The sequence below is a fragment of the Brachionichthys hirsutus genome, chromosome 7 (genome assembly GCF_040956055.1).
Source record: "Brachionichthys hirsutus isolate HB-005 chromosome 7, CSIRO-AGI_Bhir_v1, whole genome shotgun sequence".
In the NCBI taxonomy this organism is placed as follows: Eukaryota; Metazoa; Chordata; class Actinopteri; order Lophiiformes; family Brachionichthyidae; genus Brachionichthys; species Brachionichthys hirsutus.
In genome coordinates, this window is record NC_090903.1 from 11,545,142 (window position 1) to 11,573,022 (window position 27,881).

Here is a 27,881-nt window from a genome sequence, read left to right on the forward strand (position 1 = left end):
ATGAGCGATGTCACCGTCGTTAGAGAGGGATGGCTCCAGAAACGCGGTGAGTACAAGCAGCGCCTCACTTCCTCCCCATCGCTCTCCCTCCTCTTCAGCCTCCTCTTCTTCTTGTCTAGACGGAGAGCCTGGCCATGCCTGTCCACACGTGCAGGTGGCAGGATATGTGTGTGTGTGTGTGTGTGTGTGTGATCACATGGATGTCTATCTAGAATTTGAGCACTCCCACCACACACAAACACACACACACACACACACTTAGTGTTATGTCTTTTTAGTATAAGCTCGGCTGGCTGCTTGTTTGCTCAGCCTGTTTGTGCTTGAATCAAGTTGTGCCCGTGAATGACTGCCTGCATGTGCTTGTATTTGTGTGTCTGTGTGCACCTACTAGCATCTCGCTCACTAGCACAGGCCTGCAGTCACATTCAGTACTTCCCTTTTCTGAAACAAATGCAGCGCACGTTCCAGTGAGTGATTATTGCAACACGTGAAACGTCATTTGGCTCGGTGACCAAATGGAAGTGCAGAAAGTCATAAAGGAACACAGGAGCACCAGAATGACTGCAGAAGTCACTGCAAGGCACTTCAGGACAGGACATGTTATTCCATACATCTTCTTCAAAACCCACATTTCATGATATTTCATGATTCTGTCATGTATGCATATCAGACTGTTGGACCAAAGAGCAACATTCCCATGAATTTTTGTGATGGAGTCCAGGAATGTGTAAAACAAACTACCGAACAGGAAGTGATATGGACAAATAATAGAGAAAGGGCTTCTGGGTAATGTAGGCTAACTTTACGACCACTACAGGGAGTGGATGCTCTCTTGCAAGGTGTCGCACGCATATAAAGCAACGTTTTACACACACTCTAGTGCCGAGGGAAAAGGGCGAATCTTGGTCTGTGTGTGCCGGCGTGCCAGCGCAGTCCTCAGACAGTCGTCTGCATATTAAGAGGAACTCATCGCCCCCAGTCACGAAGCAGCGCTACCAGTCAGAGCGTGAGAGAGGAGGTGAAAGCGGTTGTTGGGGAAGGGGGTGTTTGTTTGTGTCAGGAATACGAATGTTTATCTGCATCATAAGTGAGATTATTGTCCGTTTTTATGGAAAAGCGCGGGGTCGGGGTGGTGATCGCCGTACAGGCCGCGACGCAGCAAAGGCTGCAGCCTTTACGGAAGCAAAGCCCCAAGAGAGAGCCGGGAAGGTAATGAAACCTCCCCACAGGAACAATTTGTAGAGAGGCGTGTACTTTTAAAGTCTCCTGCAATTAGTGAAGTTGACGGCACAGTGACTAAAATGAGTTAAACATTTTAGTAAAACTACTGGGAAGAGAGCAGAGTAGCAGAACTCCACGTGCTTTTTGTTGATGTTTTTAAGGCTACAGGTTAAAATCAATCATGAAAAGGTTCGTGACACGACTCTCAGTAGCGCATCATGCACTTACACTAGAGCTACAGTATTTGACCATAGTGTGAACTCCGTAGGTTTTAGATAATGATGATGATTTCATGACTAGATTGCTCTGAGAGGTTCTTTTTGTACTTCCTTTAAATGCTTGTTGCGTTTGGCATTTGTGGTTTCTCGTGGATCCGACAGTAAACTGGAATGATGGCTTTGGAAGAAAGCGTTTTCCCCATTCGTAGCACAAAGTAGGTGATGAATCCTCACTCATTCAACCGCATGGGAACGTTCACTCCTTTGATGAAAATACAGTGTGTTTTTTGGGCGTGTGTTAATTCTGCTTGATAACCATTAGAATAATTGGTCAAACATGACACACAAACCAATTAACATACGCACACAGATGCGGATCGCCAGCAGGCATCTGCGGCACGGAATGGAAAATGTTAGTCAGTCAGTCCAACTTAGAATGCTTAAAGTTTTTAAATTTTATGAAAGAGTTGTTGAAGATAAAACATGAAAAAAAGATCATCCCAATATAATAAAGTAAAGCAGTCAGTAAGGGATTCTTGCGAGTAGAACGTCACCAGTTTTGATGTGTTTCTGTCTTCATGGTATCGAGTTGAACGGCGCCGCTTCATCGTGCTTTAAACATTTAAATCTAACGTGAGCTCTCATTCATGTCATCCAAGACCAGTTTACCTTCTGTCGGCCCATGTGAGGCCACAGAGGTCACAGACAGCCACTGTCGTCAAGGATACTGTTACCTCCACCGGCATTAGCCCACACATCAGCACAGCAGATGGCCCGGAAGGATGGGAAAACACTGAGGGAGAGAGGGGAGAACACCATCATCATCTCTCTGTCAATTTCTGTCCCCCAGAAGTATTCTGCCAAGTCACTAATAAGATAAGATGCGGTTATGTCAAAGTGGCATGAATGAATGAATGAATGAATCCATTCCTCTTTGTCTGGTAGATGCAAGCACACGTGTTAAGCTCAGACCGGTTTAAGGTGGAGTTGTACATACCCTTCCTTTTACAGTGGCATTTCAGATTAATCAGATTAGTCATGCAATTTAAGGAATTTCATCTCCTTGACAAGAACATTAAACATCAAGCCTGTGTGATGAAGTCATGAGGCTCACATTCCCCCGTTGCACGTATTAATGTACTAATGCGAGTCTTTGTTCCCTGACCTGCAGAGAACTTATAACTAAGACTTACTTTAGCCTAATTATTAAAGAATTGGTTTAGTTTATTTTGGTTTATTTGTACATTTGTTGCTGGTTTAGCGACCTTTTGTGGCATTTTTTGAATTTTCCATTGTGTTTTTTTAGTTTGTTGTGTTTTCCTCATTGTTATTGGGATTTGCACTTAAGGGCCACTGTGTTTCTGTTCCTTCTCCTCATTAACTGTTTGCAAGACTACGTGTACAATACGCAGAATTGTGATCACAGAATGATTCCGGTCTTCCTTGAGACGGTCACTAATCATTTCTCCATATGAAAATCAGTTTATCCGTCCTAGCCTGTTGTCATGTGACTGTATGAAAGACATCAAGGTGAAATGAATAGCAAGAACATGTCCATCAGCTCTTTGGAACCTGGAAACAAATGTGTCACTTTAAGTGAAACTGGGTGACATTTACTGCGAGGAATTTGTTTAAATAGACAAAGGAAGAGGAGCGGTAGGAGTGACATTCGACAAGAGGAACAGAGAATTTAATTGCACTGGAAAGCACGAGGACCCAAATGTTGTGACGTCTTTTTGATTATCAGCATGGAGGATTTTATGGAAGATTTTATCTGCACAATAAAATAATTTGTTAGAGAGGCAAAAGGATTCTGCTATCGGACTCCATCAAATGATACAACGTAATAATACTGTTAGAGGCATAGAAACAGCACGGTTTCAATTTGATATGCTAACATGAAAACACAGCACTCTCACTGTTGCATCAGCTCTGCAGCTCTTTGTGGAGACACTGACTGATTAGCATGCGTCACCTCTGACCGCTAACAGGCTGCTCCACCTGTGGTTCACTCAATGGACTCCTGTTACGCAACAAGCCCAAGGAAAAACCAGCGGTCGAGGTGGATGACGGAAGCAGAGGGATAAAGAATGAGGGATATCCCCTTTCTCCGACCAGCTGAGGCAGGAAAACCACTTTACTGTCTTCAGAGTTTGGTGGATCATGCCCTTCCTCCTTTCCCCAGAGACCATGCATTGGACCTCGACCCATAATTTCATAATGCATGCTAATGCCTATTCTAAGGTGGAATACATTGACACCAATGATGTGTCTTACCATCACTGAGGGTCAATGGCACCGCAACCTCGGGACGAGACTGATCCTCGAGATCCGTGGCTAACAGCCGTATGTGACACTTTGTCATGCTTTCTTTTAATTTTCTCTTTGGATGATTATGAAATCTTTGTCTGAAGCCGTCCTCTCCGCAGCGATTAGGAGCTCATTGTGCCGTGCCGTATGCATCAGGCTGCTGTGGGGTTCGTTGAGTGCAGTGCAGCGAGGCAGCCATCTTTGCTCAGTGGGTTCAGTGAGTTCTTTGCTTTGCTCGAGGCTGGCTGGCTGGATCAGGTGGCATTGCCAGATCTCTGATATCAATCACCAGCCTCTGCTGCCGCCGCCACTGTCTGCCGTGACGGCCTTCTTCTCTCCTCTCCTCCTCCTCCTCCTCCTCCTCCACCCTCTTCTGTTGTAGAGCCTTTTATTGTTATTCGCCATTTATTCCAGTCTATCCATGTTGTTGCCGTCCACTCGGTTTCTCGAGCCCACATGTGCCACGCAGGGCGGCGGCAGACAGTGCAGCCTTTGTCATGAACGGCATCCTCTTGCACATCCGGAGGAAGTGTACGTTCCAGTGTGGCTTTACAAACTGTCTCCATTGTCCTAAGAATGAGTCACTCTACACTGCAGGGAATGGCAGCCAGCCAGCCAGTCGAGCAGGCCGCCGGCACATTCAGACCAGTCTGTGGAGGTTTCACTGACAAACAGCGGGAACGATGGGCAGTGAGAACGTTTGTGGTACAGAGACACCACCAATACGGAAGAGAGTTCACACTGCGATGAATGAAAAGTAAGCTGCGCAAAGCTAAGCTGCAATGGAGCAGTCCCTCAATTAAAGAGAAGCTCGAGTCGGTGCTCTGTTTTTATTCCTGTTTTATAAATGACTTCAACCAGACTGCATTTTCATTGTGCTCATTAGTTTCCTCATGGCTGTTTGGAACATTGCTGCTTTTAACTTTTCTTCAACTTGCAGGGTCGTCCAGATACCGTATATTCAGTGTGCTGTTTCATGTTTTAGAGCAAACCCATGCTCTGGCTGTACTCAAACCCATGATGACAGTTGCTGTCGTTGCTTAAGAAGCTTGTTGGAGGCTGTTAAACGGCCAACTTCAATTTAGTCTCCAGCAGGTTCCAGTACCGATCCGGCGGTTCGGCTCTCATCTAACGGATCAATTTGAGTTTACATTGGAGCCAGATTCTACGTTTAGAAGAGACCCGGGCCGTCTGTAGTTTAACACCTTGAGGTATTGTGACCCGGACAGAGTGTGTTGTGGGCTCAGTAGAGGAAGCGGGTTGGAGTGGGGTGTGGTTTGGCTTATTAAAGGTGACTGAATCGACCTCAGTGACTAACAGCTAGTGTAGGTGTTAACTGGCGTGACCCCAGAGTGTGACCTTACCGCTGCTTCTATAATATTCATTCTACCTTTAAAACTATTAGAGATTTCTGTGTAAGGCTGTACAAAAGCTGAAAAGGAAATAGTTTGGAATTAATATAAAACAATTGGTCCAAAGTTTATTCTGTGAATTGGATTGCATGTTTTTGAATGATTCCTTATTTTAATTATCCCTTTGCAACCGGCTGTAGACCTCTGAAACATGAGGTAGTCTACTGATGCATGTTCTACTCCTTATTACGCTCTGGCTCAGCTACACGTTGCATCAGAGAGAACAACCTCTGGAACAGGAACCGATGTGGACACCCCGATGGTACCATCTGGTTCAAGCTGCAGACAGTTTGACCACATGGTCGGATGAGAGATATTTATGACGTAAAGCAGTGTCGTTCATTCATTGTTGATAAAAGATGCGGCCGAGATTTCAGAATCACAATTGTGCACCTCAAATATATATATATATATATATATATATATATATATGCAAGGGCTAATATTCTGGTGGGATTGGTTAGAATTTCTTCCTGTTGTCACAGTGGCCAAGTTAAAGGGACAGTCGGTCTATTTATAACCTGTAATCTGTCTCTGACAGGATTAACTAAACCACCAGCTTCCTTCTGCTGTGCCACACGGAAACACTGAAAATACGAGACGTGAATAAATGCACAACTTTGGAACATTCTAATAAAAGGATAAGTGTGACACCATAGTACACGTGTGCAACATTCAGAGTCTCGGTGAGTTAGCCTGATTTAAAAACACAGGATGAAGACAAACATGAAGAGAATTTGTCATCCTCCATCGCTGGTTGCCAATCTCCAGTCATTAATTAGCCGTCCGTGGCAAAAGTCCCCAGTCCCAATCGAGCACTGGTGTAGGGAAGCGGACGGCAGTGGTAATCGTGTCAGGGAAGCTTGGCTCAATGTTCTGAAGGGGCTAAATGTCCCCCGTATGGTCCACTGGCCGCGACCTGCACCTCACCAAGCTGCCGTTAAACTTGTGCTTAATATAGCAAGGAAAAGAGGGACGCAGCTAATGCACACACTCAGCTGTAAGCAAACCAAGACATCTGACGGGGGATTGGGCACAAAGGGACAGGACAACAAGGGGGTGGTGTGTGTGTGTGTGTGTGTGTGTGTGTTTTGAGAGACTGATGCTGTGCAATTGTTGACTTGCCATCTGTCTTCAAAAAAAAAAGTGTGTGAATGTGTGCGCGTGTTTGTGTGTTTGTGTGTGTGTACGCAGAGGAAAGATGAGACGGAAAGGAAGGCCAGAAACAATGAATGGAGTGCAGATGTCTCGCAGCACAGAGCCTAGAACGTGAGGTTCAATTACAAACTGCTGGATGGGAAGAGCTGAGGGGGGAGAACAGAGAAGAAATTAGGACAAACGTCTGCTAGATTCAAATATTGTTCTGGTTCTTATGTTCGAATGAACAGGGGAACCCGCTAAACATCTTGAAGGCTAGTTGGGCAAGTTCAGGAAGTATTCATACTTCCATTTAATAATAATAATCAGATGCCAGCAAAAGTTGTATTTTTTCTCTCTTATCTTTAGCTGGTATAATGTACTGGTTAGCCTCTGAGCATGAAGAAAGCCTTTTTCTTTTGGTATATTATTATTTATCATTTTAATAAACAAAACTCCATGATTTATGACCGAGGCGGCGGCATAAGACAAAACCCTCGGGACCAATTATCGTCGTAAGTCGAGTATTTTAATTTAAAACAGGTTGTTGGACTTGTTTTATACAAAAAAAATGTAATCATTTAAACATTTTATTTTATTTCCTTACTTCTGATTACAACAAAATATTACATATCGACATCTTTCTATCAATCATTCTTTCTTGCCTTTCTTTCATTCTTTCCTACTTTTTCTTTCCTTCTTTCTTGATAACAAACTTCTTCACGTGCACAAAGACATCCTTTGTGCACGTGAAGTGCCTGATGTCAGCCAGCCGATGTGGACGCGTTGTCAGAAGCAGCCTCTTAGCTGAACTGGAGTTGCAACATGACAAACAGCAGCTCTGAAGGAGAGACGTGGTTTTCCGTCAGCGTGTCACCTTGCTGTGTGACAGACGCGCACGCAGCAGTCACACGTTACAATCACTTTATGATTTTATTGTTCCAAACTCTGCAGGAGAGCAATAACATCTTGTAAATGGATGTCAGATAAGCTGACACGGAGCTCTCTCATTGGATAGTGGTTTAGGTAACTGTCTTTATGGCAGCAGATGAACCAAATGTGTGATGGAGCGTGATTGTGAGGGCAAAGGATTAAGTCTCTTAGCCTTTACAAGCATGAATGAACTGCAGCTTATCACAGAACTCCTTATGTTTGTAAAACCGTGACTCACCTGGAGCTTTGTACCGCGATCAAATCTCTCCGCTCAGACCGGCTGGTCAATCACCAGGAGCCACGAGCAGGCTGGCGGTGTCGCGCCGTGATTGCACGTCGGCGTCGCGCTCACCTGGCCGCACAAAGAAAAGTCGGGGTTGGTCTCCAGACGTGATGGACAGATGGACGCGCTCTGGGGCAGGTGAATAGACAGACAGACGGACAGGTAGAGTAGAGGGGGGGGGGGGGGGGGGGGGGAGAGCAGCAGTTAGTGAGGTGGAGAGCACTTGTAGATCCTTCAGTGCAAAAACATGAATGGAACCTTTATAATAAGGCAGGACTGGTGTGTGTGTGTGTGTGTGTAAGTGTGTCCACGCATGTATGTGTCCTTGGTGTGTGTGTGGGGGGGGGGGTTACAGGGGACACACACACACACACACTCATACATAATGTCAGCTGCCGCTCCCAACCCAGCATTGATGAATTAATAATACAAAGCCAAGCACTCTAGAATAAAAGTGAGTCTTAGACACAAACACACACACACACACACACACACACACACACACACATGTGCACACACACGTGCATAATGCTTCACACCTGTTCACCACTGCTGAGCTGGACAGGGTTAGGATGATTGGATTGACAGCTTCCACTCCTTTTCCATAGATATTTAATGTCATTTCTACTCGAATGTACATTTAGAAATGCGTATCCGTGTTTTGGATATAAATATATTGTATTTAATGTCAAATTCTTTGGTGTAAAATAAAGGAAGAAATCAGTTATGCCACCACAGAATGTCGTCTGACTGAGCGGAGGCGAGCAGTGTACCAGCAATCAGCACAATGTGATTAGCGTTCCATTTCCTAATCACATTGGATTCGCTGCATTCTGAACGGAAGCAGCGCGGGATTCCTAATGTCATTGGTTCTTTGAATGCAGGCTTTTCATAGGTGAGCTCAGGTTGTGTTTTTACCGTCTTGACATCTAGAAGGCATCCTAACGGTCTTTATTTCTGCTGTTCGGATGATGGTGATGATGGTGATGATGGTGATGATGGTGATGATGGGTGTATCCTTCTACAAGTCCATTGCCATCTCTTCCTTTTTGTGGAAAAAGTTTCAAAGTAAAATTTAGTATGTTGAAATGTATTTAAATATATTAATGTGACTCTTTTTGAGACAGCCGGGTTCTGGTGGGTCTGTATATGTGTTGTAGTAATTGTGAGCGTTTGTGGGGTCCAGGATTGACCAGGGTAGCAGGGTGGGGGCGATGTACAGACCTGGTGGCCGCAGGGACAGCTGGTGTTGAGCCGGTCCCCAGCTAAGATGCTAATATGCTAACTACAATGTAATCCATGCACTTAGAGATTTAAGCCAACCGATTTCCCACATGTAGAAATGCGTACACATGGATGTGAGGCATCTTGACTGCTGCTTGTCACTGCAGCTCTGTCAGGATGACAGTGGCGGCCTCCATGCTCCAAGGAGCCACCGCCATCTACTGGACTATGATGGTACTGCAAGGTGATAGAGAAGCAGAGGACTACAAGAACGTGCAGGAATTGTTTTCATTACAAATAGGGGAGTCATTTTCTGTTTGTGTGTGCAGCAGTATGAATCTGCCACAGTGTGTAGATGTGAGTGTTTATATGTTCATGTGTGCCCTTCTTTATCAGCTTTGTGTGTGTGTGTGTGTGTGTGTGCGTGCGTATCCAGCACAGTCTACCAGGATGATCTGGCTGTGTACAGCTGGCTGGATGAAATCTCTTAGAGCCCCCTCGGGACGGCTACTCTCCCATGGGCATGCACTCACTCTGGCCGCTCTGAGAATGGCCTGTCCCACGACCAATCTGTAATTGTCGACGACTTAATCACATACGATGGGTCTCTTCATTCCACCCGCTCCCTTTTCTACTTCCAGACAGGTCCTCCGAACCTTTACAAGTAGCACAAAGTACCACTTGTGTGGCGTCATTGATGATCACTGTATTTAAAGCATGCATGCACATACACACCCAGCGCTAGTCCAGGCCCACTGTGGTAAACAGACTAATTCACTTTAAGTGGATTTGCTTAGAGCCTAGATTGGTCTTAAGATGTCTGAGCATGCCGAACTTAGAACTACTGGGGTTGGGTGTTAGTCGACTAGTAGTAGCCACACAAAGACGTGTGATGAAAAAGTCTGTCCTCTATGTACCACAAGTGTCTTTATTTGTCTTTTGTCTTCTTATTTTAAGTGTTTTGTGTTAAGTCTGTGTGGCGCTGCAACACGGGTACCGTAATTCTCCTCTGGATCCGACCTCCTCTCCTGTAGGACAGACTCTGAGACGAGCATCTTACCACACACTTGAACTGCACTCTTTGCTGCACACAGTCACCTCCTTATTTGCCTGACTTGTTTCCCTCATTTGTTTATCCAGCGTTTCTTTCCTCCCTTCCAAACAAAAAAACCGTGTATATATATATATATATATATATATATTTATCATATATATATATATTTATCATCAGCCACTAAGGTGCACCCTGCTGACCTTTGTCTATCAGGAGATTGCCAAAGCGAGAACCGTAACATTCAAGATGATCGGGACCAAAAACAGACGTTTATCATAGATATAACAAATTTGAGATTTGTAAATTAACGCTGTCCGGACATGATTGGGTTACAAAATTCTGGTTGATAAAATTGATTTTAGAAAATAAGAAGTAAATAAATAAATAAATAAAAAATCCCCGCTGAAATAACAACATCCTGCACCCTTAATGATCTGAATGATTAGTCTATCGCCAAAACGGTTTGATTTAATGTCAGCAGATCAATTTAGCAGTTCATTTAATAATTTCAGCATCAGAGCGTGGCACAGTAGTAGATTATCTGCCACTCGGAGCGAGCTGCCTGTGAGGTTGGGGAAAGTCTCTTCTCTGCGACTCCAGTGATCCATTAAAGAGACCAACTTGTCAGTTTTATTTAGTAAACTTGCTATTTATTCTGTCCTCTTTTAGCAGCGCACTGAATGTGTGTGTGTGTGTGTGTGTGTGTTGGGCTGTGTTTTCATGTGGCCAGACGGCGTGTTCCTCCCCTTGCCGGTGAGCTGCTGTGTATGTGCTGGAACGTGGCAGATTCTTCCCCTCCATCCGCCTCCCCCCTTCCTCCATACACCACCCCTCCAGCTCCCAGAGTGCCAGTCACACAGCCCCGTCCCTACGCCATCTGCATAGCAGCAGCAGCCTCGCCAAAGCATTAAATTAAATCCCTGTTTGGGTTGATTAACAAATGGCTGGTGCGCTCGCATAGTCACGCAGTTATTTATTTTATTGTCATCAAGGTTTTCCTGCGTTCCTGTCTTGATTTCAGCGGAAAAACATGGCGACCCGAGCTGAGGAGTGTGTCGGTGTCCCGGAGGAGTGAGACGAAGACACAAAACTTGTGTCTCTGTTTTCCTGGCTGAGTTTCAGTTGTACCTGTCTTTTTCTTCTTTTTTTTTTTTTTTTTTACCTGTCTCATATTTTCTCACTCTCTGATTCTCTCTCTTGTTTCCCCCCAACTCTGTCCTGAAATGAATATTTAATCAACCTGCTAATTGAGTGACGGTTAGTCAGTGCGTCGTTGTAATTGTCCAATCAGAAAGCTTGGAACAGAAACTGTCACAGCTGATTCATTTCCGTCTCTTACTTCTAAATCCACAAGCTGCAACTGGAGGATGTGCCAGCAAGATGTTTCTCCTCAAAATACTTAAATAAGTTTTTAAAAAGTCCAGTTTTTTTTTTTTTTTTTTTTTACTCCTTAAAGCTGAAAGCAAACATACAAGGCTTGGAGGAGTTTTCCAACGCTGCATATAAATCATACAAAGTGTGGTATGGATGTAGTTTGTGATTTATGTTTATAGCTTCAGATGTTTTCATTTGTTTAAATATTGTATTAAAATGTTACAGGAAGATTCAGAGCATCCAAAAAGAATCCTTTGGAACGGCTCCACAAAATGGGCCCGGAATTAAAATACACTTCAAATGTTTTATCTTCTCCTTTTAAATATCTGCTCTTGGATCTTCCAGATCACCCACGTTGTCCTGTGTTACTGATATCCTGTTGTTCTAACAAGAAACAAGAGACTCCTGTTGTCTTAAGCACCGAATTGTGTCGTTTTTACTAATTGGCCTTAAGGGAAAAGTAAACTTGTGCAGAAAACTAAATGAAACTGAAGTGAGGAGTTTGAGAGAGATGGTGTGGGAAGGAGACCGGCTGTTCAGTTTTTTTCCAGCAGTCCAAACTAGAGACATGTGGCTCCCCAGACAAGCTGTCCAGAGTGGGAGAGCTTGCTGGACTCATTACAGGCAGGGCCAAGATGGGATAGCTTGACAGAACACCATTGGATCAGTCGGAGAATTGGAGCAGTAGAAACTGAATTGTGTTGGTTTGTGTGTTTGTTTGGAGCGGCATGTGCAGACAACTGTCCATCTCCTCTCTCCGTCTGTGCCACCCCTGGCTGCCCCCTCACCTACACCCCAGTGGACGTGTACCCCCCCCCCCCCCCACACACACACGCACACACACACACACGCACACCACACACGTATGCTGTCTCGGCCTGGCCAGAAGAATTGCTTAAATGTTTTCAGTTATACTGGACTGCTGAGTGATTTGGGGGGGGGGGGGGGGGGGGCAGCCACAGACTTCCATTGGTTGGACACTTCAACTAGAAACGGATTCAGAGAACTGACTGGACCTGAACCAGCAGCCCGTCATCTCTGCCAGTTTGTAATAGTTTTATCGGTTCTCTTTATCCGCGTCCGTTTTGTCCGTTTTGTCCGTCAGTACGTCTTTCTCCTGCCTCCAAGTTATTAACTGGGTTGTCTCGTCCACATTATCGCTTTCCTGCGTCATTCACTCACACGCGTGGCTCTGAACTTTCACCAACATCACAATTAAGACCTCAGAAGTTCCCATGAGGTGCAATCGGGGCCGTTTCACACGATCTTCCTGCTTGCATTGTGTTGTATCGATTTTGATCTCACACTTGTGCATCCCAAATAAAACAAATACTACACATTGATAACACAACTGTTGAGTTCACTCGCATTTGTTCACAAAGTACGCGGATGCTGAGAGCAACGCGTCACGCGCATCCTTGGTTTTCTCCTTTCGCTCACGCGCAACATCAAATTCCTTTTCTTTTCTTTTTCCTGATGCGTCTCTCCATTCCTCCTCCCGCATCTTCCCATTCAGCCCCTCTCACAGTAGGCAAGTGATTCAAAGGAGATGCTCATCTCTGAAAGGACAGGAGAAGGGAACGGCAGAGGGAGGGGCGAGTGGGTGGGTTTTGTGAGGAGAGAGAGAGAGAGAGTCTGAGAGGAGGGCGAGGTGTGATGTGGTAATTCTGATGATGCACTGGCGCCCAGCAGCGTTTTGTTATCCGTGTCTCTCTGTGTCTCTGTGTGGCGGTTCAAATCAGCCGTTAACCACCGGCAGCACCACACACACACACACACACGCACACACGCACACACACACACACGCACACGGCACCACTCAGAGGTACCGACGGTCCCTTCAGCGGAGCAGGTGTTTTTCTGCAACGTGTTAACGAGCGCAGCCTGCTGTCATTACCGCTTTAAATGGATGTCACAAATTTAACACACACGCATAAACACACTGTCTGTTTCCCATTCCCAGTGAATTAGCTTAAAAAGGGTGTGTGTGTGACGGGGGGGGGGGGGGGGGTGACCGTGTGTTTATGGGCCCTTACGTGCTAACCTTAGTAGTCTCTTAGTATTAAAGGTGCGTGCATGTCCTTGTGTGTTTAAAGGAATGGAATAATTGTGCCCGTGTGTGTGTGTGTGTGTGTGTGTGTGTGTGTGTGTGCCCGTGTGTGTGTGTGTGTGTGTGTGTGTGTGGGAAAGTGCCTGGCTTTGGAAGGTGTTGCATTTCCTGTATTTGTACCCTAGCTATGCGTGAATCCACAGGCGTGCACCGTACTTTCTGTGTGTGTGTGTGTGTCTGTGTGTGTGTGTGTATGCGCGCATCCAGCACAGGTTGCAGTGTTGTTATCCGCCTCTGTGGTGTGGACATACTTGACACTGGCGTAATCCTGCAGCGGGGTCATCTGACCAAGCTGTGGTGCCGCCCCAGTTGGGTGATACTCTGTCACCAGATGCTCAGCAGATGTTGTTGTTTGTTGTTGCAGGCTGAAAAGGGTTTCACGTCACGTGTCGTGTCACCGCTCTTCGCTCCTCTTTGACCAGTAGTTCGTGTCTATCGTTGCGTATGTGTGAGCGGCGTGTGTGTGTGTGTGTGTGTGTGTGTGTGCGTGTGTGTGCGGCGTGTGCGTGCTACAGAGGTCGTCACCTCGACACCTGCCCGCGTAGCAGCCAGATGATGCTCCTGGCAGGGAGGGTTTGGTTGTTGTGCTGGTAAACATGTTTTTGTCATTTTTTACATGATAATCCCATCTGAATCTGGCAAGCACTGTGGGAGTCATAGGGACACTGTGTGTGTGTGTGTGTGTGTGTGTGTGTGTGTGTGTGTGTGTGTGTAGGTGTGTGTGTGTGTGTGTGTGTGTGATGTGCTTTGGACAGATGAGAATTGAACGGACTTTATCTTTCTAGGGAATAAAATCTGTAATTAAAATCATCACCCCCAACATCATTGCCGTTATTACCCATTTGAGGATGATTACCCTTTAGTGCATTAGTCCCTTTACCATCATCATCATCATCATCATCATCACTTTTGCCCTCATGATTTCAGCTGTTATGGCACCAACCGGCGGATTGAAGCCGTTAATATGTTCTTCTATGTTGTCCTGCAGGTGAATACATAAAGAACTGGCGACCGAGATACTTCCTGCTGAAGACAGACGGCTCTTTCATCGGCTACAAGGAGAAACCTCAGGATGCTGACCTGCCCTACCCTCTAAATAACTTCTCTGTAGCAAGTATGTCAGCTACCACACCGATATGAGAGCAGCCCTATCCATACATTGATCAGTCACAGAGCTGCAGTTTGTCTGCCCGTCCATCCCATGCTAGCAGATTTCCCTCCTGCAGGCTCCGTGCCGCTGGTCGGACGTGGGCCCGCTTTGGCCTGCGGACAGAACCCACGTTTTCCAGCTGACAGACTTGTAATAGCCAATATCTCCTCATTTGTCATTGTATATTTCTTTCCTTAAATGCCCATAATCACATCTGCCATGCAGTGCGCCGTGAAATGTTCTTGTGATTTCATCACAGCCACAGTGAAATAGTCGACAAATAGCTCGTAGCGTGTCAAAGCATTCTGTCGGTCGTCACTGTGCTCTAAACAATTCACTGAAGGCTCTGATTAACTGTCTATACCTGGTTAGCAAGCTGCACGGACTCGTAATTAACCAGCTAGCTAATGAGTTAACGGGATTAATGATTATAATGTCTCATTACCATCACCTCCCATTGTTCATACAGTAAATGCAGCTTCTAATGTATTTTACGCACAAGCTGGTATAACACTGAGACTGACGCAATGGCTACTGTACTGATCAACATGTACTGAACACAGTGATTCAGACGGTGTACGCCAGCAACTGAGCGTAGAAGAAGAGGGGAATGTGTGATTGTGGTCCATCTGAGGGGGCAGAGGAAGCGCAAACTGAATGTGTGAGGAGGAGAGAGTGCAGAAATGGAAGAATGAGGGGAGCTGAAGGGAGGAGAGGATGATCATCAAAACTGAACAGGCAGGGAGGAGGAGATGAAGACGGGATTGGAGAGTGAGGAAAAAGGAGAGAGAAAAGAGTTTGCGAGGAGGACAAGCCAGGCCGTACATCCGGCCTCGGCTGCTTGGCACAACGCTGGCACGGCCACATCTGTTGCCCAAAGCTGGGAGGCCAGGTGGTGTGTGTGTGTGTGTGTGTGTGTGTGTGTGTGTGTGCGTGTGTGCGTGTGTGCGTGCGTGCGTGCGTGCGTGTGCGTGCGTCTAAACAACAGAAGTGGTCAGATGGAGCAGCGATGGTACAGGCCTGTTCCCTGCAGGGAGACTCATGCATACAAGCCTGTCTCTCTCTCACACACACACACACACACACACACACACACTCACATACACCCACTAACCGCTTTCATAATGGCCTGTTGTGGTAAACAAGCCAATTTTGGCTAACTTTCTAACCTTAATATCACTATTGTGTGTGCGTGTGAGTATTGGTGTGTTTTTGGCATCGGACCATAGCATGACCTTGTTTTCTGCAGCACAGCAGGCCAAGCTCACAAGTCAGTGTGCATGTAAATTCACAATGAAACGCCGCCGCGTGTTCGACCTGAGCGATGCCGTCATTGACCTTCCTGTTTATATTTGGGATGAGCCGCGACCCGCTGCGTTGTGCCACACATAAACAGAAAGGAATTGGAAAAAGGGGATAGCCGAGGATGGAGAGGAGAGGAGGGGAGAGGGAAGGAGAGAGTGCAAAGAGAGGATGACAAGAGACAGAGGGCAGAGAGAAAATGGAAGCTGATTTATGGAGAACGAAGGACGAGTCGGAGAGGTCAGAGGTCAGAGGATGGCGCGTTCAGCGTTGATGAAGATGCATTCCTTCCCACAGTAATCTCACAGCCCCACCTGGTCACTACAGACAAATACTCTCGTCTAACAAGTCTTAAGAAGACTAGTTAACCCTATCTGATCTAACCCTAACCCAAATGACACACAATTTAAAATACACTCGGTGGGAATGTAAATGAGGGCACAGTTGGGAGCTCGTTTCTCTCTCGCTGCGCTGAACTTCTGGCTGCCGCTTTCAGAATGCCAGCTGATGAAGACGGAGAGGCCGAAGCCGAACACCTTCATCATACGCTGCCTCCAGTGGACCACCGTCATCGAGAGGACTTTCCACGTGGACTCGCCTGAGGAGAGGTCAGTTGTCACGAACAAGAAAGGATGCTTCCTCCAACTTTCCATCCTGTAAATACCAGAGGAGAGAAATAAACCTTGTTCATGAGTTTAGGTTATTGAAGGAGTACTCTCTCACGACTGCAGCTTGAACTCACCGTTAATGTTGCCTATAAAACATTATTATTATTATATATGTGCATGTTCACCTTCATCGGACTGCATTTAGTTCCATTCCAGCGCAAACTGAAAAACTTCCAAAAAGACCACAACCGTAGACTAAAGATAGTTTAAAAACGAATGCACCATGTGGGTAAAGGTAACATCAAAGGGCAGTGGCGCTGTGGAGAGTTTATGTGAGGGAGACCGAGTGGAAGGAGACCTTTCAAGTAGCGGTGGCATAAATTCTCCAGCTGCTCGGTTCCTTTCTGTGGAGCTGAGGTGTTTATCTCCAGAAAATGAACAGCTTTGCCCAGAAGACCACAGATGCTTCTGTGCATCCTTTGAGTTTGTGTGTGTGTGTGTGTGTGTGTGTGTGTGTGTGTTTAACGTACATGCGTGTGAGTGTTGCAGCTGTCTGTCCAACTTTGTTATATGTCGCTTTGTAATCCGATAATCAAATAGATATTTTTGAGTCATTATAAAACTTTCTATTATTTTAATGTTTTAATGAGATTATTACCAATCTATTTCGTTAGGGGACGACGGTGAGCTCCAGATGTGTGTGTGTGTGTCGCTCCCTGTGTGTGTGCGCGCGTGCGCGCCACAACTGGGGTATTTATTTGTGTGTATTAGTTTTTTGTACTGTACCGGTGCTGGCAGGGCTCCAGCTACCGCAGCCCCAGCTGTGAACAGAGAGGGTTGCACGTGTTGGCGTTGTGCCCGAATGTAGGCAGGCCCATTATCTCTCATTAGCAAAAAAAAAACACAACTCATTATACAAAAAACACTCTATCCAAGAGAGGAAGCATTTATCTGTTGCCTGACCTTGAGAGAGTTCCCATTGCTTTTCATGTCGCTGCGCACACACACACACACACACACACACACACACACACACAGATTGAGTGCTCCATTGTCGTATATGGAGTGTAACTTGAGTTTGCCCTTGTTTTGGAGTATGTAGGGTACACTCAGAAGTCTTTGCAGCAGAAAAGGATTCAGATCTCCAAAACACACACAAACGCTTAGCACACACTCTGCTGCTTAAGTTCAGACCGAGTGTTCTTCTGGGTCCCTCAAGGAAACATATGTGCATCTAACTCAAAACAAAACAAAGACACGGGGGGTGATTGTTTGGGAGTCAAACAGATTGAATTATTACCGTCTTCTGGAAAAGCCTCCCCTCTGAATATCTGAATATCGTCTTTGGTGCACCTCACCTCCGTTTTCTGCTGACATGTGATGCTTGCATGTAACACAACAAGTTCATTTTAGCATGTTTAAAATCTTAAATGTTAGTTGTAATCACCAGTGATTCAATGAAATCACCAGAGTTGTGTGGACAAAAATCTCCGGTTAATATAAATATAAACGGTTTTATTCATCATCGTTAAGCAGCCTTAATATGTCTACACATCCTGCTGTAAATGATGGCAGCACACACACACACGCACACACACAAATATAAATTCACTCATTCATTCACATTTTCTCTCAACAGATGTTGAACAACACCACTAATGGAAAGTCAATGGGGAGGAACAACGTTAGTAAACAATGCATTGTTTCATCTAATGCATTGGTGTGTGTTTGTGCACACAATCGCTCATCCTCTCTCTCTCTCTCTAAACACGTGCACAGACTGGTGGCTATTAGTTCTGCTCCATGATCATTGCTCATTTTGTTGATTCTCAAGCCGTCCGTGTTTCCTCTCTGTTGAACAAGTGTTAATTGAAAACACTTTTTAGCGCCTTTAAAAACATGGATTAATACCGGTAAGTGCACTATCCATGCTACGGGAGAATCCGTAGGTTTTATAATTCACACCTTTATACTGTTACCTGGGATGATCTCAGATAAACAGAGTTACAGGGGCAATAACACAACCAGAAGTGTAGTATTATATGGAAGGAACAAACAAAACAAAATGGAAGCCTTCTAACATGTGAATGTTCTGTGGATGATGCAGTCCTTTAGAATATGAAGTCCACTAGTCTCATGCGCGTCCCTCAAACACTCAACTACATCCTGTGTGTTGTAAACGCAGAGATGAGTGGACAGAGGCCATCCAGATGGTGGCTGACAAGCTGCAGCGACAAGAAGAAGAGAGGATCCAGTGCAGCCCCACCTCCAACATCGACAACATGGTCGAGGAGGAGATGGACATTTCCACCACGTACCACAAACGCAAGGTAACACGCAAACGACAGGTGTACACAAAGACACACAAACGCTCGTTCTGTACTCAGAATGCAGAAATGATCCCTGCTGTTTATTATCAAGTAATGGGTTTATTACCTTTGACTGCATGCAATTTTCAAATGGTCCACTTAGAGATTTGTGTAAACGTAAAGTAGCCCACATAACAAAAAGGATGGCACAGTGTTATTCCCAAAGTGGCTGGAGGGCGGTCACATGTGTACCAGACACATGATGTAAACTAAGCGGCCGCAGCCTCCAGGGGTATTTACACCGTTCACTCGTTTCAGGGTAAAGGTTTGTGTTGCGTCGTAAAACCAATGAATAATCCGTCTAAACATCAAGGGTCACTGTTTTTGATACTGAGCAAGATGATGGGGACGACGTCCTCCTGTGTTTCCCTCCCAAAGACGATGAGTGACTTCGACTACCTGAAGCTGCTGGGGAAGGGAACCTTCGGTAAAGTGATTCTTGTCCGAGAAAAGGCCAGCGGGAAATACTACGCCATGAAAATCCTTAAAAAAGAAGTCATCATCGCCAAGGTCAGTCTGGTAGCAGATTTTACGAGATCATTACGAGATAAATTTATGTCAAACGTCAGTACCTGATGTTTTAAATGCACAGGTGGTCCTCTCTTAACCACGGAGTTATGTCTCGAAACGATGTTGTCGCTAAACAAAACTCCCGTTTGATTGACAACTGGACCAACAAACAAATGTGGCCAAAAACTCTTACTCTGCGATGGGCTGGCGACGCGTCCGGTTTTTATCCCGCCTCTCGCCCATAGCAACGCTGGGATGGGCTCCAGCAACGCCCGTGACCCGGAAGGCGGCTAAAGCGGACGTGAAAATGAATCGATGAATGAAAGAATGTTTATATTTGCATGCACATAGGCCATTTATACCGTACATACCTACGTACTCACTCATAACGCAGCTGCTCGTCCTAACTCCGGGTCGTCGCTAAATGAGGGCCGCCTGTATTTCATAAAGTGCCTCAATACTTCATCCCTAACTGGCTGCATTGAAAATGATTTTTCCGTATCTGCAGGATGAAGTGGCTCACACACTCACGGAGAGCAGAGTCCTCAAAAACACCAGACACCCCTTTCTCACCGTGAGTTCCTCACATGCACAGAACCTCAATTCTTTCAATTCACACACGTGTGTGTGTGTGTTTACGCAAATAGGGCGACATCTGTAAGCATGCCTGACTCACACACACACACAGCATATTGATCCTATACATACCTGACTCTCCTGAGGCTAATTATGAGTTAGACGCCAAACTGTGGTGCATTAACGATCGCATCTGTGAGCTTGACGCTCTTTTTGATGTGCACACACACACACACACACACATACACACGCAAATGCTTGTTAACACTCACAGTAGTGAAAGCAAATACAGTTTACATGGAGTTTAACCTCATCACACCTGCAGCCACAAGACGACAACCAACACTTCTTTTGTTTAGCAGCTTCCTGCCCCAAAGAAAAGACACACAACTACTGGCTTTAAATGATGCAAACAGACACCAGTCAAGTCAATAGAATTATGTTTTGTTGCTCCGGTTGCATTAGCTCGAATGGAACTGATTCACTCTAAAATAAACCATTTAGTCATCTTGCTTCCTGTGGTGCTACTGGTCCACTCAGAGAGCGCAGGCCTCCGCCGAGCAGCTCATTCCCCTCATATTTGAACTTACCCCGCCCACATGGCGATCTAGATCATCGTCAAAAGGTTCTAAATTGTTCTTGGTATCTTTATACACCAACCATGGAAAGTAACCAACCCTAACCCTCAACCGAGATATTGAGGAACACATTTTGAAGCTCCATTGACTGCAATGTTAACAAACGTTTCAAAGTGATCCAGGATCTCTTCTGGATCGTCGCCCAAATGTAATCATCTGTTCCTGGTAACATTCCCAATATTTCCTGAAAATTTCATCGAGAACCTTTTCGAGTTATCTTGCTAACAGACGGACAGACAGACAGACCAAAGCCGGCGATTACATAACCTCCGCCTCCCCTCGGCGGAGGTGATTAACACAGTGTGTGTGTGTGTGATTCTCATTTCAGTCATTGAAGTATTCATTCCAGACTAAAGACCGCCTGTGTTTCGTCATGGAGTATGTAAATGGCGGAGAGGTAAGACACACACACACACACACACACACAGTGGTTGTTGCGTATACGGGGATATTTGCATCCTGTATTGCTTTAAACGGTTTAACCACAGCGCCAGACACCAACTCCGCCCACTCTCTAACTGAAACTACAGAGGACTGGACTTATAGACGAACCTTTGATCTATAGATTTGTTCAGTAAATATTTAGCTGAAATATGATTCATTCAGCAGCATTCCTGCAGGTTTTGTATTATTATTATTTTTTATGATCGTGTGTTGTTTTCCGTTGCAGTAGAGGTGTTCTTGGTTTGTAAATGTCTCCCTCAGATAAATGCTAATTTCTTGTAGCGGCTAATAGGAAATTGGAGGTTTACAATTCTGTGACTGTAATTCATCAAGGGACCGTTAATACGTTTGAATGTTGAAGTGGCACATTTTTACTCTTTGATTGCATCCTAACTCCGTTAATTTACCAGCCAACTGGCCTCTCACTCGCCTTCTCATCTTTCTTTTTCATTCCACCCTCTCTCCTGTCCCGCATCCATTTGTGAACACACCTATGGGGCAGGTAGAGCCAGAATGACAGTCGGAGACAAAATGAGTTTGGATTCCCCCACTTCTTTTTTTTTTTTTTTTTGCAATCTCGGTTCATTCCCTCAGTGTAACCGTCACCTGCTCCCCTCCCAGTTAGTTAGGCAGTTCAGCCAGCAAACACACACCTGCAGACTCTGTCACACTCGAACGTGGACGAGCGCGCACACACACACACACACACACACAGGGTGAAGTTTTACCTCATCCGACAATTTGTGACCAAATGTGCTACACACACACACACACACACACACACAACCCATTACAAACCTGCTATATTCACAGCTGCCAGTACATTGATGAAGGCCCACCTGTCGTGTTACCACATCTCACCACACCACCATCAAACACACACACACACACACACACACACACACACATGCCAGCACCATTTGAGCAAGGTGGTCTTAGAGCATCACTCCAGCGGCCATATGCAAACCTCCCTGAACAATTAATGGGGAGATGTGCGCCCCCTGGCCTTGTGGGTAATTTGTATGACTTTGACTTGTGTGCCGCAGCAGGCTGAAGCCATTTCTGTGGCACATGTGAGACAATGATAACTTGACAATTGACAGCCTGGAAGGGGGAGAGAGAGAGAGTGACTGGTGAGCGATAAAATGGCACACTGGGGTGGATGGGGGGAGGGGGGGGCAGGAGGTCAGAACACCTTGGAATACAACTACTTGAGTGATGAACAGAGGAGCAGACGAAAGCTAAGGGGGCAAGGCCAGTTAGGCCACTAATGAGGGCCGCACTGGAGGCTGCTGGGATGAGAGGGGGGTGCAGGTGGGGGCGGGGGCGGCGGCGGCGGCGGTCGGCCCGTCTTTAACTAGAATGGTGTATTGATTAAACCCTTGATTTGGCCCCGTCGGCAAACTCAACGCCAGCTCCATGCCAACCGAGCCCAGGGGGTGACATGGAAAGAGGTAGGTATGTGTGTGTGTGTGTGTGTGTGTTGGGGGGGGGGCTTCTAGATGAGGCGCCAGCTGCCGAGTGCCTCTACCCACCCTCCTCCGAGACGCCCACACCCCCCAACCACGCACACACACCCCCTACTCGTCCGCCCCTCCACTATCTATCATCTCAATACGGTGCGGGCAGCCAGTTTGTGTTGTGCTAATTTCCTCCAATAAATCAGTAATTATTGCTGCGCCGTCCCTGCTGTCTTTCTCTTCCTCTCTCGCCCGTCCCTGCTGTCTTTCTCTTCCTCTCTCACCCGCTCTCTCTTCTTTTTCCTTCTTCTCCTGCAGCTGTTTTTCCATTTATCGAGAGAGCGGGTGTTCTCAGAGGAGCGCACTCGCTTCTACGGCGCCGAGATCGTCTCGGCTCTCGACTACCTGCATTCGGCCAAGATTGTGTACCGGGACCTCAAGGTAAACAGAAACAGAGAGGGGGGGGGGGGGCATGGATGAAAGTTATCACATATTTGAGAGAGAAACCTTTTTTTTTATTTAAAAAAGGCGCCCCACCGTGGGGACAAACCCACACAGAAGTAAAGCAGAGAAGAAGCTTTGGAGGCCGAGGGAGGGGAGGGGAGGGGGGGGGGGGGTGCTGATGCCACAGATGTAGGTAGATGGCTCTGTCGGAGCGTCTGCCCGGCAGCCTTGGCCCCAGCCCTGCTCGCAGTATCCAAGAAAACGGGGGGGGGGGGGGGGGGGGGGGGCAGACTGAGAGCAAGAAAACACTTCAGCCATTAAAATTAAAAGGTTGAGTGGCTTCACTCGACGCCGGAAGTTTATTTCCCTCCTCTGCTTGGAGTTGTGTGTCTGAGTGTTGTGTCCCGCCAGGACGCGGCTTCTTACAGTATTATACAATATAGTTTTATTTTACCAGCGCAGTTAACGTTTGATTTCACATTACAGAGGAAGTAATATAGGCGCTTTCCTTCAGAAAGGAAATTTAAATATTATAAATCATAAATCATAAAAGAAAAAAAAAAAGGTTTTCGGAATTCTCTTCTTGCTGCAGTGGATTTCGAGATTCCAGTGTGCCAAAGTTGATTCGTGGGGATTTTCTGTGTGTATTTTTTCCCATTCCAGTTGGAAAACCTGATGCTGGATAAAGACGGCCACATGAAGATCACGGACTTCGGCCTGTGCAAAGAGGGCATCACAGACGCTGCTACCATGAAGACCTTCTGTGGAACCCCGGAGTACCTTGCGCCTGAGGTGACCTTTGGGGTTCTTCTCATTGTGTTTTGTTTTTAATTGGTTTTCGGTTTTGCCTCTGGGTAGTCAAGCGAAGGCCGGCGGATCTCCTGGCGAGTGTTGCAGGACTGTGGGTGGGTGCAGACCGAGCGATGTAGATGTGGAGATGAAGGCGGGAGGGGAGAGGCATAGTGTGGATCCCACTTGAAAAAAAAGTATGGAGGACAATTTGGCGCAGCGTTTTGTGCCTTTTTTTTTTTTTTTTTTTTTTTCCAAGAGTCCCTTCCTTTGTGTGCCAAAAGCTGATTGGAGGCTGTTGGTTATTTTTTCACAGGATGTGCGTCTGTGCGCATTTATGTGTGTGTGTGATTGCAGTAGAAAGTGCGGGCTAAAGCGAGGCAGATGGCGGCAGATGGGCGAGGTTGGAGGAAGGTGCTCGGAAAAAACCTGGAAATCTACACCGCCGCCGCCGCTCACCCGCCCGCGCGCTCCGCTCGCCCGCCCGCGTGTAAAAATAACTCAGTTTGCTCTGAGCCAAGTTGCCGAGATGCAAAGTAGCCGGGCTTAAAAAGAGAAAGGGGGAGGTGGGGGTTGAAGACATGGGAGGATGAGAAGGGAAAGGATATTTCAGGGTTACAGGATGGACACTCAGACACTTCCCGGGTTCGCTGTCACTGAGAAGGGCAGACGAGGAGCGAAGAAGAGGGTTTTGTTTCTGCTGAAGGAGCTCCTGCACAAACACCTCAGTGACGCGACGTTCCGAGCGTCGGCCGTCGTCGTTTGCTTCGAGGATAGTCAACAACTAAAGAAGAATGATGCGTGATTAACGGACAATAGGCATGGAGCAGGATCAGAGGAAACACATGGAGAGTGTTTTTATGTTTTCTCATATTTTGTATTTGACACATTTCACGGTGGCTATTTGGGTTGTTTTTTTTAGGTGTCAGCTGGGATGGATCTGGGCCCTTTCCATGTGTTTGTATGTTTATTTTTGTTTTGTCAGTATGGTTTATATGTCGGCCATTGTGATTTTTTTTTTTACTGTAAATGTGCCATAAACAGAGCAGCACAGTCGGCTCTGAGCCAATCAGAGTGAATGATGTTAGTCGACATGAACTCTGAACTCCTCTCCTTTCCTACATCCTCTGTCTTGTGCTATTTATTTTTTGTGTCTCTTTATTTAACATACATAAACACAGGTTTCGCTCTCTTACACACGCACCCACACACGCGCGCACACACACACACACACACACACACACACACACGCACACACACACACGCCTCCATGCCCAGGGCTTTGGTGCAGCATTCTGGCTCTGTGTGGATTAATCTGCTCCCTGCCTGCAACCGAGCTGCTACCACTTTTTTTGGTCCCAGGACACACACACCCACCTACACACACACACACACTCTCACACACACACTCACACACACACCTTTATACTGACATACATAAACATGGCCGGCTGGCCATCTAGTATTTCTCCACCGTTGTACAGAGAATCGGTCGTACCTGTGTAGCTCAGCATCCGAAAGTCTTGTAGGCTGCTCTGCATTTCATATACAGCGGTGTGTGTGTGTGTGTGTGTGTGTGTGTGTGTGTGTGTGAGTGTGTGTGTGTGAGTGCGTGTGTGTGTGTGTGTGTGTCCCTCCTTAAGGTGCCGGGATGGTAATGCACCAAATATCTCCTCATCTGTCTGACTCTCAAAACTTTAGGAATTTGATGAGGGCGGATAAATATTCCATCTGCTGTTTGTGTGTGTGTGCGTGTGTGTGCTTGTTCCTGACAGTCTCCCAGCAGTCTTAGCCAGTGTTCCCTTCAGCAGCACCAATCAATAGTCTATCTGGAGCTGTCGGCATGCTTCATTCCCTCAGCTCAGATCTGCTGCTGCCAAACGGGTGACCATGAAGTGTTACACACACACACACACACACACACACACAACTCGTATTCACTTCCACGCTCATGGCGACTTGTCCAGAGCCGCCTGCATCATTGACACTTTAGTAGCGGGACATTATGAGGGACAACAGCAGCAACTCTCTCCCGATCTGTCTGTTAGCACGCACGCACGTCCACCCTGGCTTGTCCATTATTAGCAGTGAGACTCCATTATTATTGGCAAGATGTCAGTCAGTCAGTCACACTCATGTACGTGCAACGTGCACGCTTTTACACACGCACGTGTCACGTTGATAAGTAATTATGCTGACGAGGGCCTCGACGTTTCCCGAAATCCATCCCTTCCTCAACCCACCCTCCTCTGCGTTCTTCCACAGGTGAGGAACGCAGGAATGCACCGGATGGAAGAGAAAGCGAGGGAAGACATGATTAAAGGAGAGGGGAGGCAGGGAGAGACGAGACGGAGGAGACGGGACAAGCAGGGACAAGCCGGGACAAGCCGGGCAGGAGATGGGAGTCAGAAGGCACCCCGGGTGCTGGACTTTGATAGAGGAGAGACATTTTTCCACGGTGTCGCGTTCCCCTCCTCGTGCTCGCGGTCGGCGCTGTACAGTACCTGTGCTCGCCAGCTCGGCGGCTGGACGGGCCCTGACCCGTGTCGCGGGCTGTTTTGCCTTTTCCCGTCCAGGGACGGTCCCGTCTGTCCTTGCCAGGAGAGCATCCGTGTGCCAGAGAGAGCTGGCAGGAGCCAGAGGGGTGGACCGTGCCAGGACACAGACCTCCTCACTGTAACGGGTCTCTGAAGGCCCGCCATTCCACGATGTCTGCCTCTGTATGTTTGCGTCTGTGTATTGAGGGGGGGGGGGCGTCTACATCCTGGTTCTTGTTATCTCTGCAGCCGCTTTCCCAGTTCCCCCCCCCCCCCCTTCCCTCAAGGGAAATGGCAGACTCGCTCTCCTGCGGTCCTTCCTTCGTCTGTCTCTTCATTGATTACCTTGGGCTGTCTGTATTGTCCAATAAAATAAACGCAAAAATGCAGAAAAACAAAACAGATGTCCAATAAAACAAATGTCCCCGTTTAAAAAACAAACAAAACAAACAAACCCAGCGGGGATTGCTTACTCCTCCTTCTTTGCTCTTCCCAGGTCCTGGAGGACAACGACTACGGACGGGCGGTGGACTGGTGGGGTTTGGGCGTGGTGACGTACGAGATGATGTGCGGCCGGCTGCCGTTCTACAACCAGGACCACGAGAAGCTGTTTGAGCTCATCCTCATGGAGGAGATCAAGTTCCCGAGGACGCTGTCGTCGGACGCCAAGTCTCTGCTGTCTGGCCTGCTCATCAAAGACCCCAACAAACGGTGCGTGTCCGCGTGTGGCCACGAGGGAACACGAATAATCCCAAAATAATTCGCCTAAAATCACCTCGTTCCCGTTTCCCGTTGATTATTTGTCCGTATTTGAAGCACATAACTTGATTCATTACCTCCTTTTGCTGAAGGAAGTAATAAATATCTCCTCATTTCCTCTGATTACATCGTAGGTGTGATCACTTTCTGTTCACTCAAATCAGACGGTGCTCCGTTTGGTCTCCGTCCAGTTTTATTCCTCTTCTCTCTCCTGCAGGCTTGGTGGAGGTCCAGATGACGCTAAAGAAATAATGAGACACAGCTTTTTCTCTGGAGTCGACTGGCAGGATGTCTACGATAAAAAGGTGCGGAGCAACAGGATGGTTTCGTCCTGCGTGTGCGCCGCGTTGTTTTGTACCGTCTTGAGTAAAGTAGGACTCAAAAGTTATTTTGTGTTCACGCGGAGGCTCGGGGTTAATTTCTGGAACACATTCATGCACGCGAGGACGTAATCCGGCGTCATCATTCAGATTGGAACGTTTCCTCCTGCTTCACTCCCTCAGATGGTCCCTCCCTTCAGGCCTCAGGTGTCTTCGGAGACGGACACCAGATACTTCGACGAGGAGTTCACAGCCCAGACCATCACGATCACCCCACCAGAGAAATGTGAGCGTCCACACATCGGGGATTATAATCCTCGCGTTTATTAACTATCACTGAATCCACGTTTCCCTGTAGTTGACGAGGACGGGATGGATTGTCTGGACAACGAGAGACGACCGCACTTCCCGCAGTTTTCCTACTCGGCCAGCGGGCGGGAATGAACCGCCCACCGCCGCAGCGTCATCAAAGCTGGTCTCTGAGGTCATCAGTGTGGGACAAACGTCGGATCGACCCAGAGAGACATTATTTGAAGGAGTTTTCCCTCCTCCTCTTTTTCAGCTTTAAAATCTGCTTCTCTGGTTTTTTTCTTTACATTTTTTTTTGGGTGAACCCCGCCCCTTTTTGGAGAAACCGCCCCGGCGACGTTACCATCTCATCCTGCACTGCAGCCTGAGGCGATCCGGACTGTGCTGCGA

At 46.8% G+C, this 27,881-nt stretch overlaps 1 protein-coding gene across 1 annotated transcript; it reads left to right on the forward strand.

The window, feature by feature from the left end:
• Positions 1-27,626, forward strand: akt3a (v-akt murine thymoma viral oncogene homolog 3a). The gene is made up of 13 exons (XM_068741704.1): positions 1-46; positions 14,265-14,390; positions 16,225-16,336; positions 18,522-18,666; positions 19,084-19,215; positions 19,724-19,789; positions 20,758-20,826; positions 22,652-22,774; positions 23,441-23,569; positions 26,600-26,814; positions 27,080-27,167; positions 27,366-27,468; positions 27,541-27,626. The coding sequence occupies exons 1-13, from the start codon at positions 1-3 to the stop codon at positions 27,624-27,626; spliced, it is 1,440 nt and encodes a 479-aa protein (XP_068597805.1).
• Positions 27,627-27,881: the final 255 nt, after the last annotated feature.

Coding starts and splice junctions, on each gene's coding strand:
- akt3a (XM_068741704.1), top strand. CDS start 1: ATGAGCGATGTCACCGTCGTTAGAGAGGGATGGCTCCAGAAACGCG. Junction 47..14,264: donor GGGATGGCTCCAGAAACGCG/GTGAGTACAAGC, acceptor GTTGTCCTGCAG/GTGAATACATAAAGAACTGG. Junction 19,790..20,757: donor CCAGACACCCCTTTCTCACC/GTGAGTTCCTCA, acceptor TTCTCATTTCAG/TCATTGAAGTATTCATTCCA.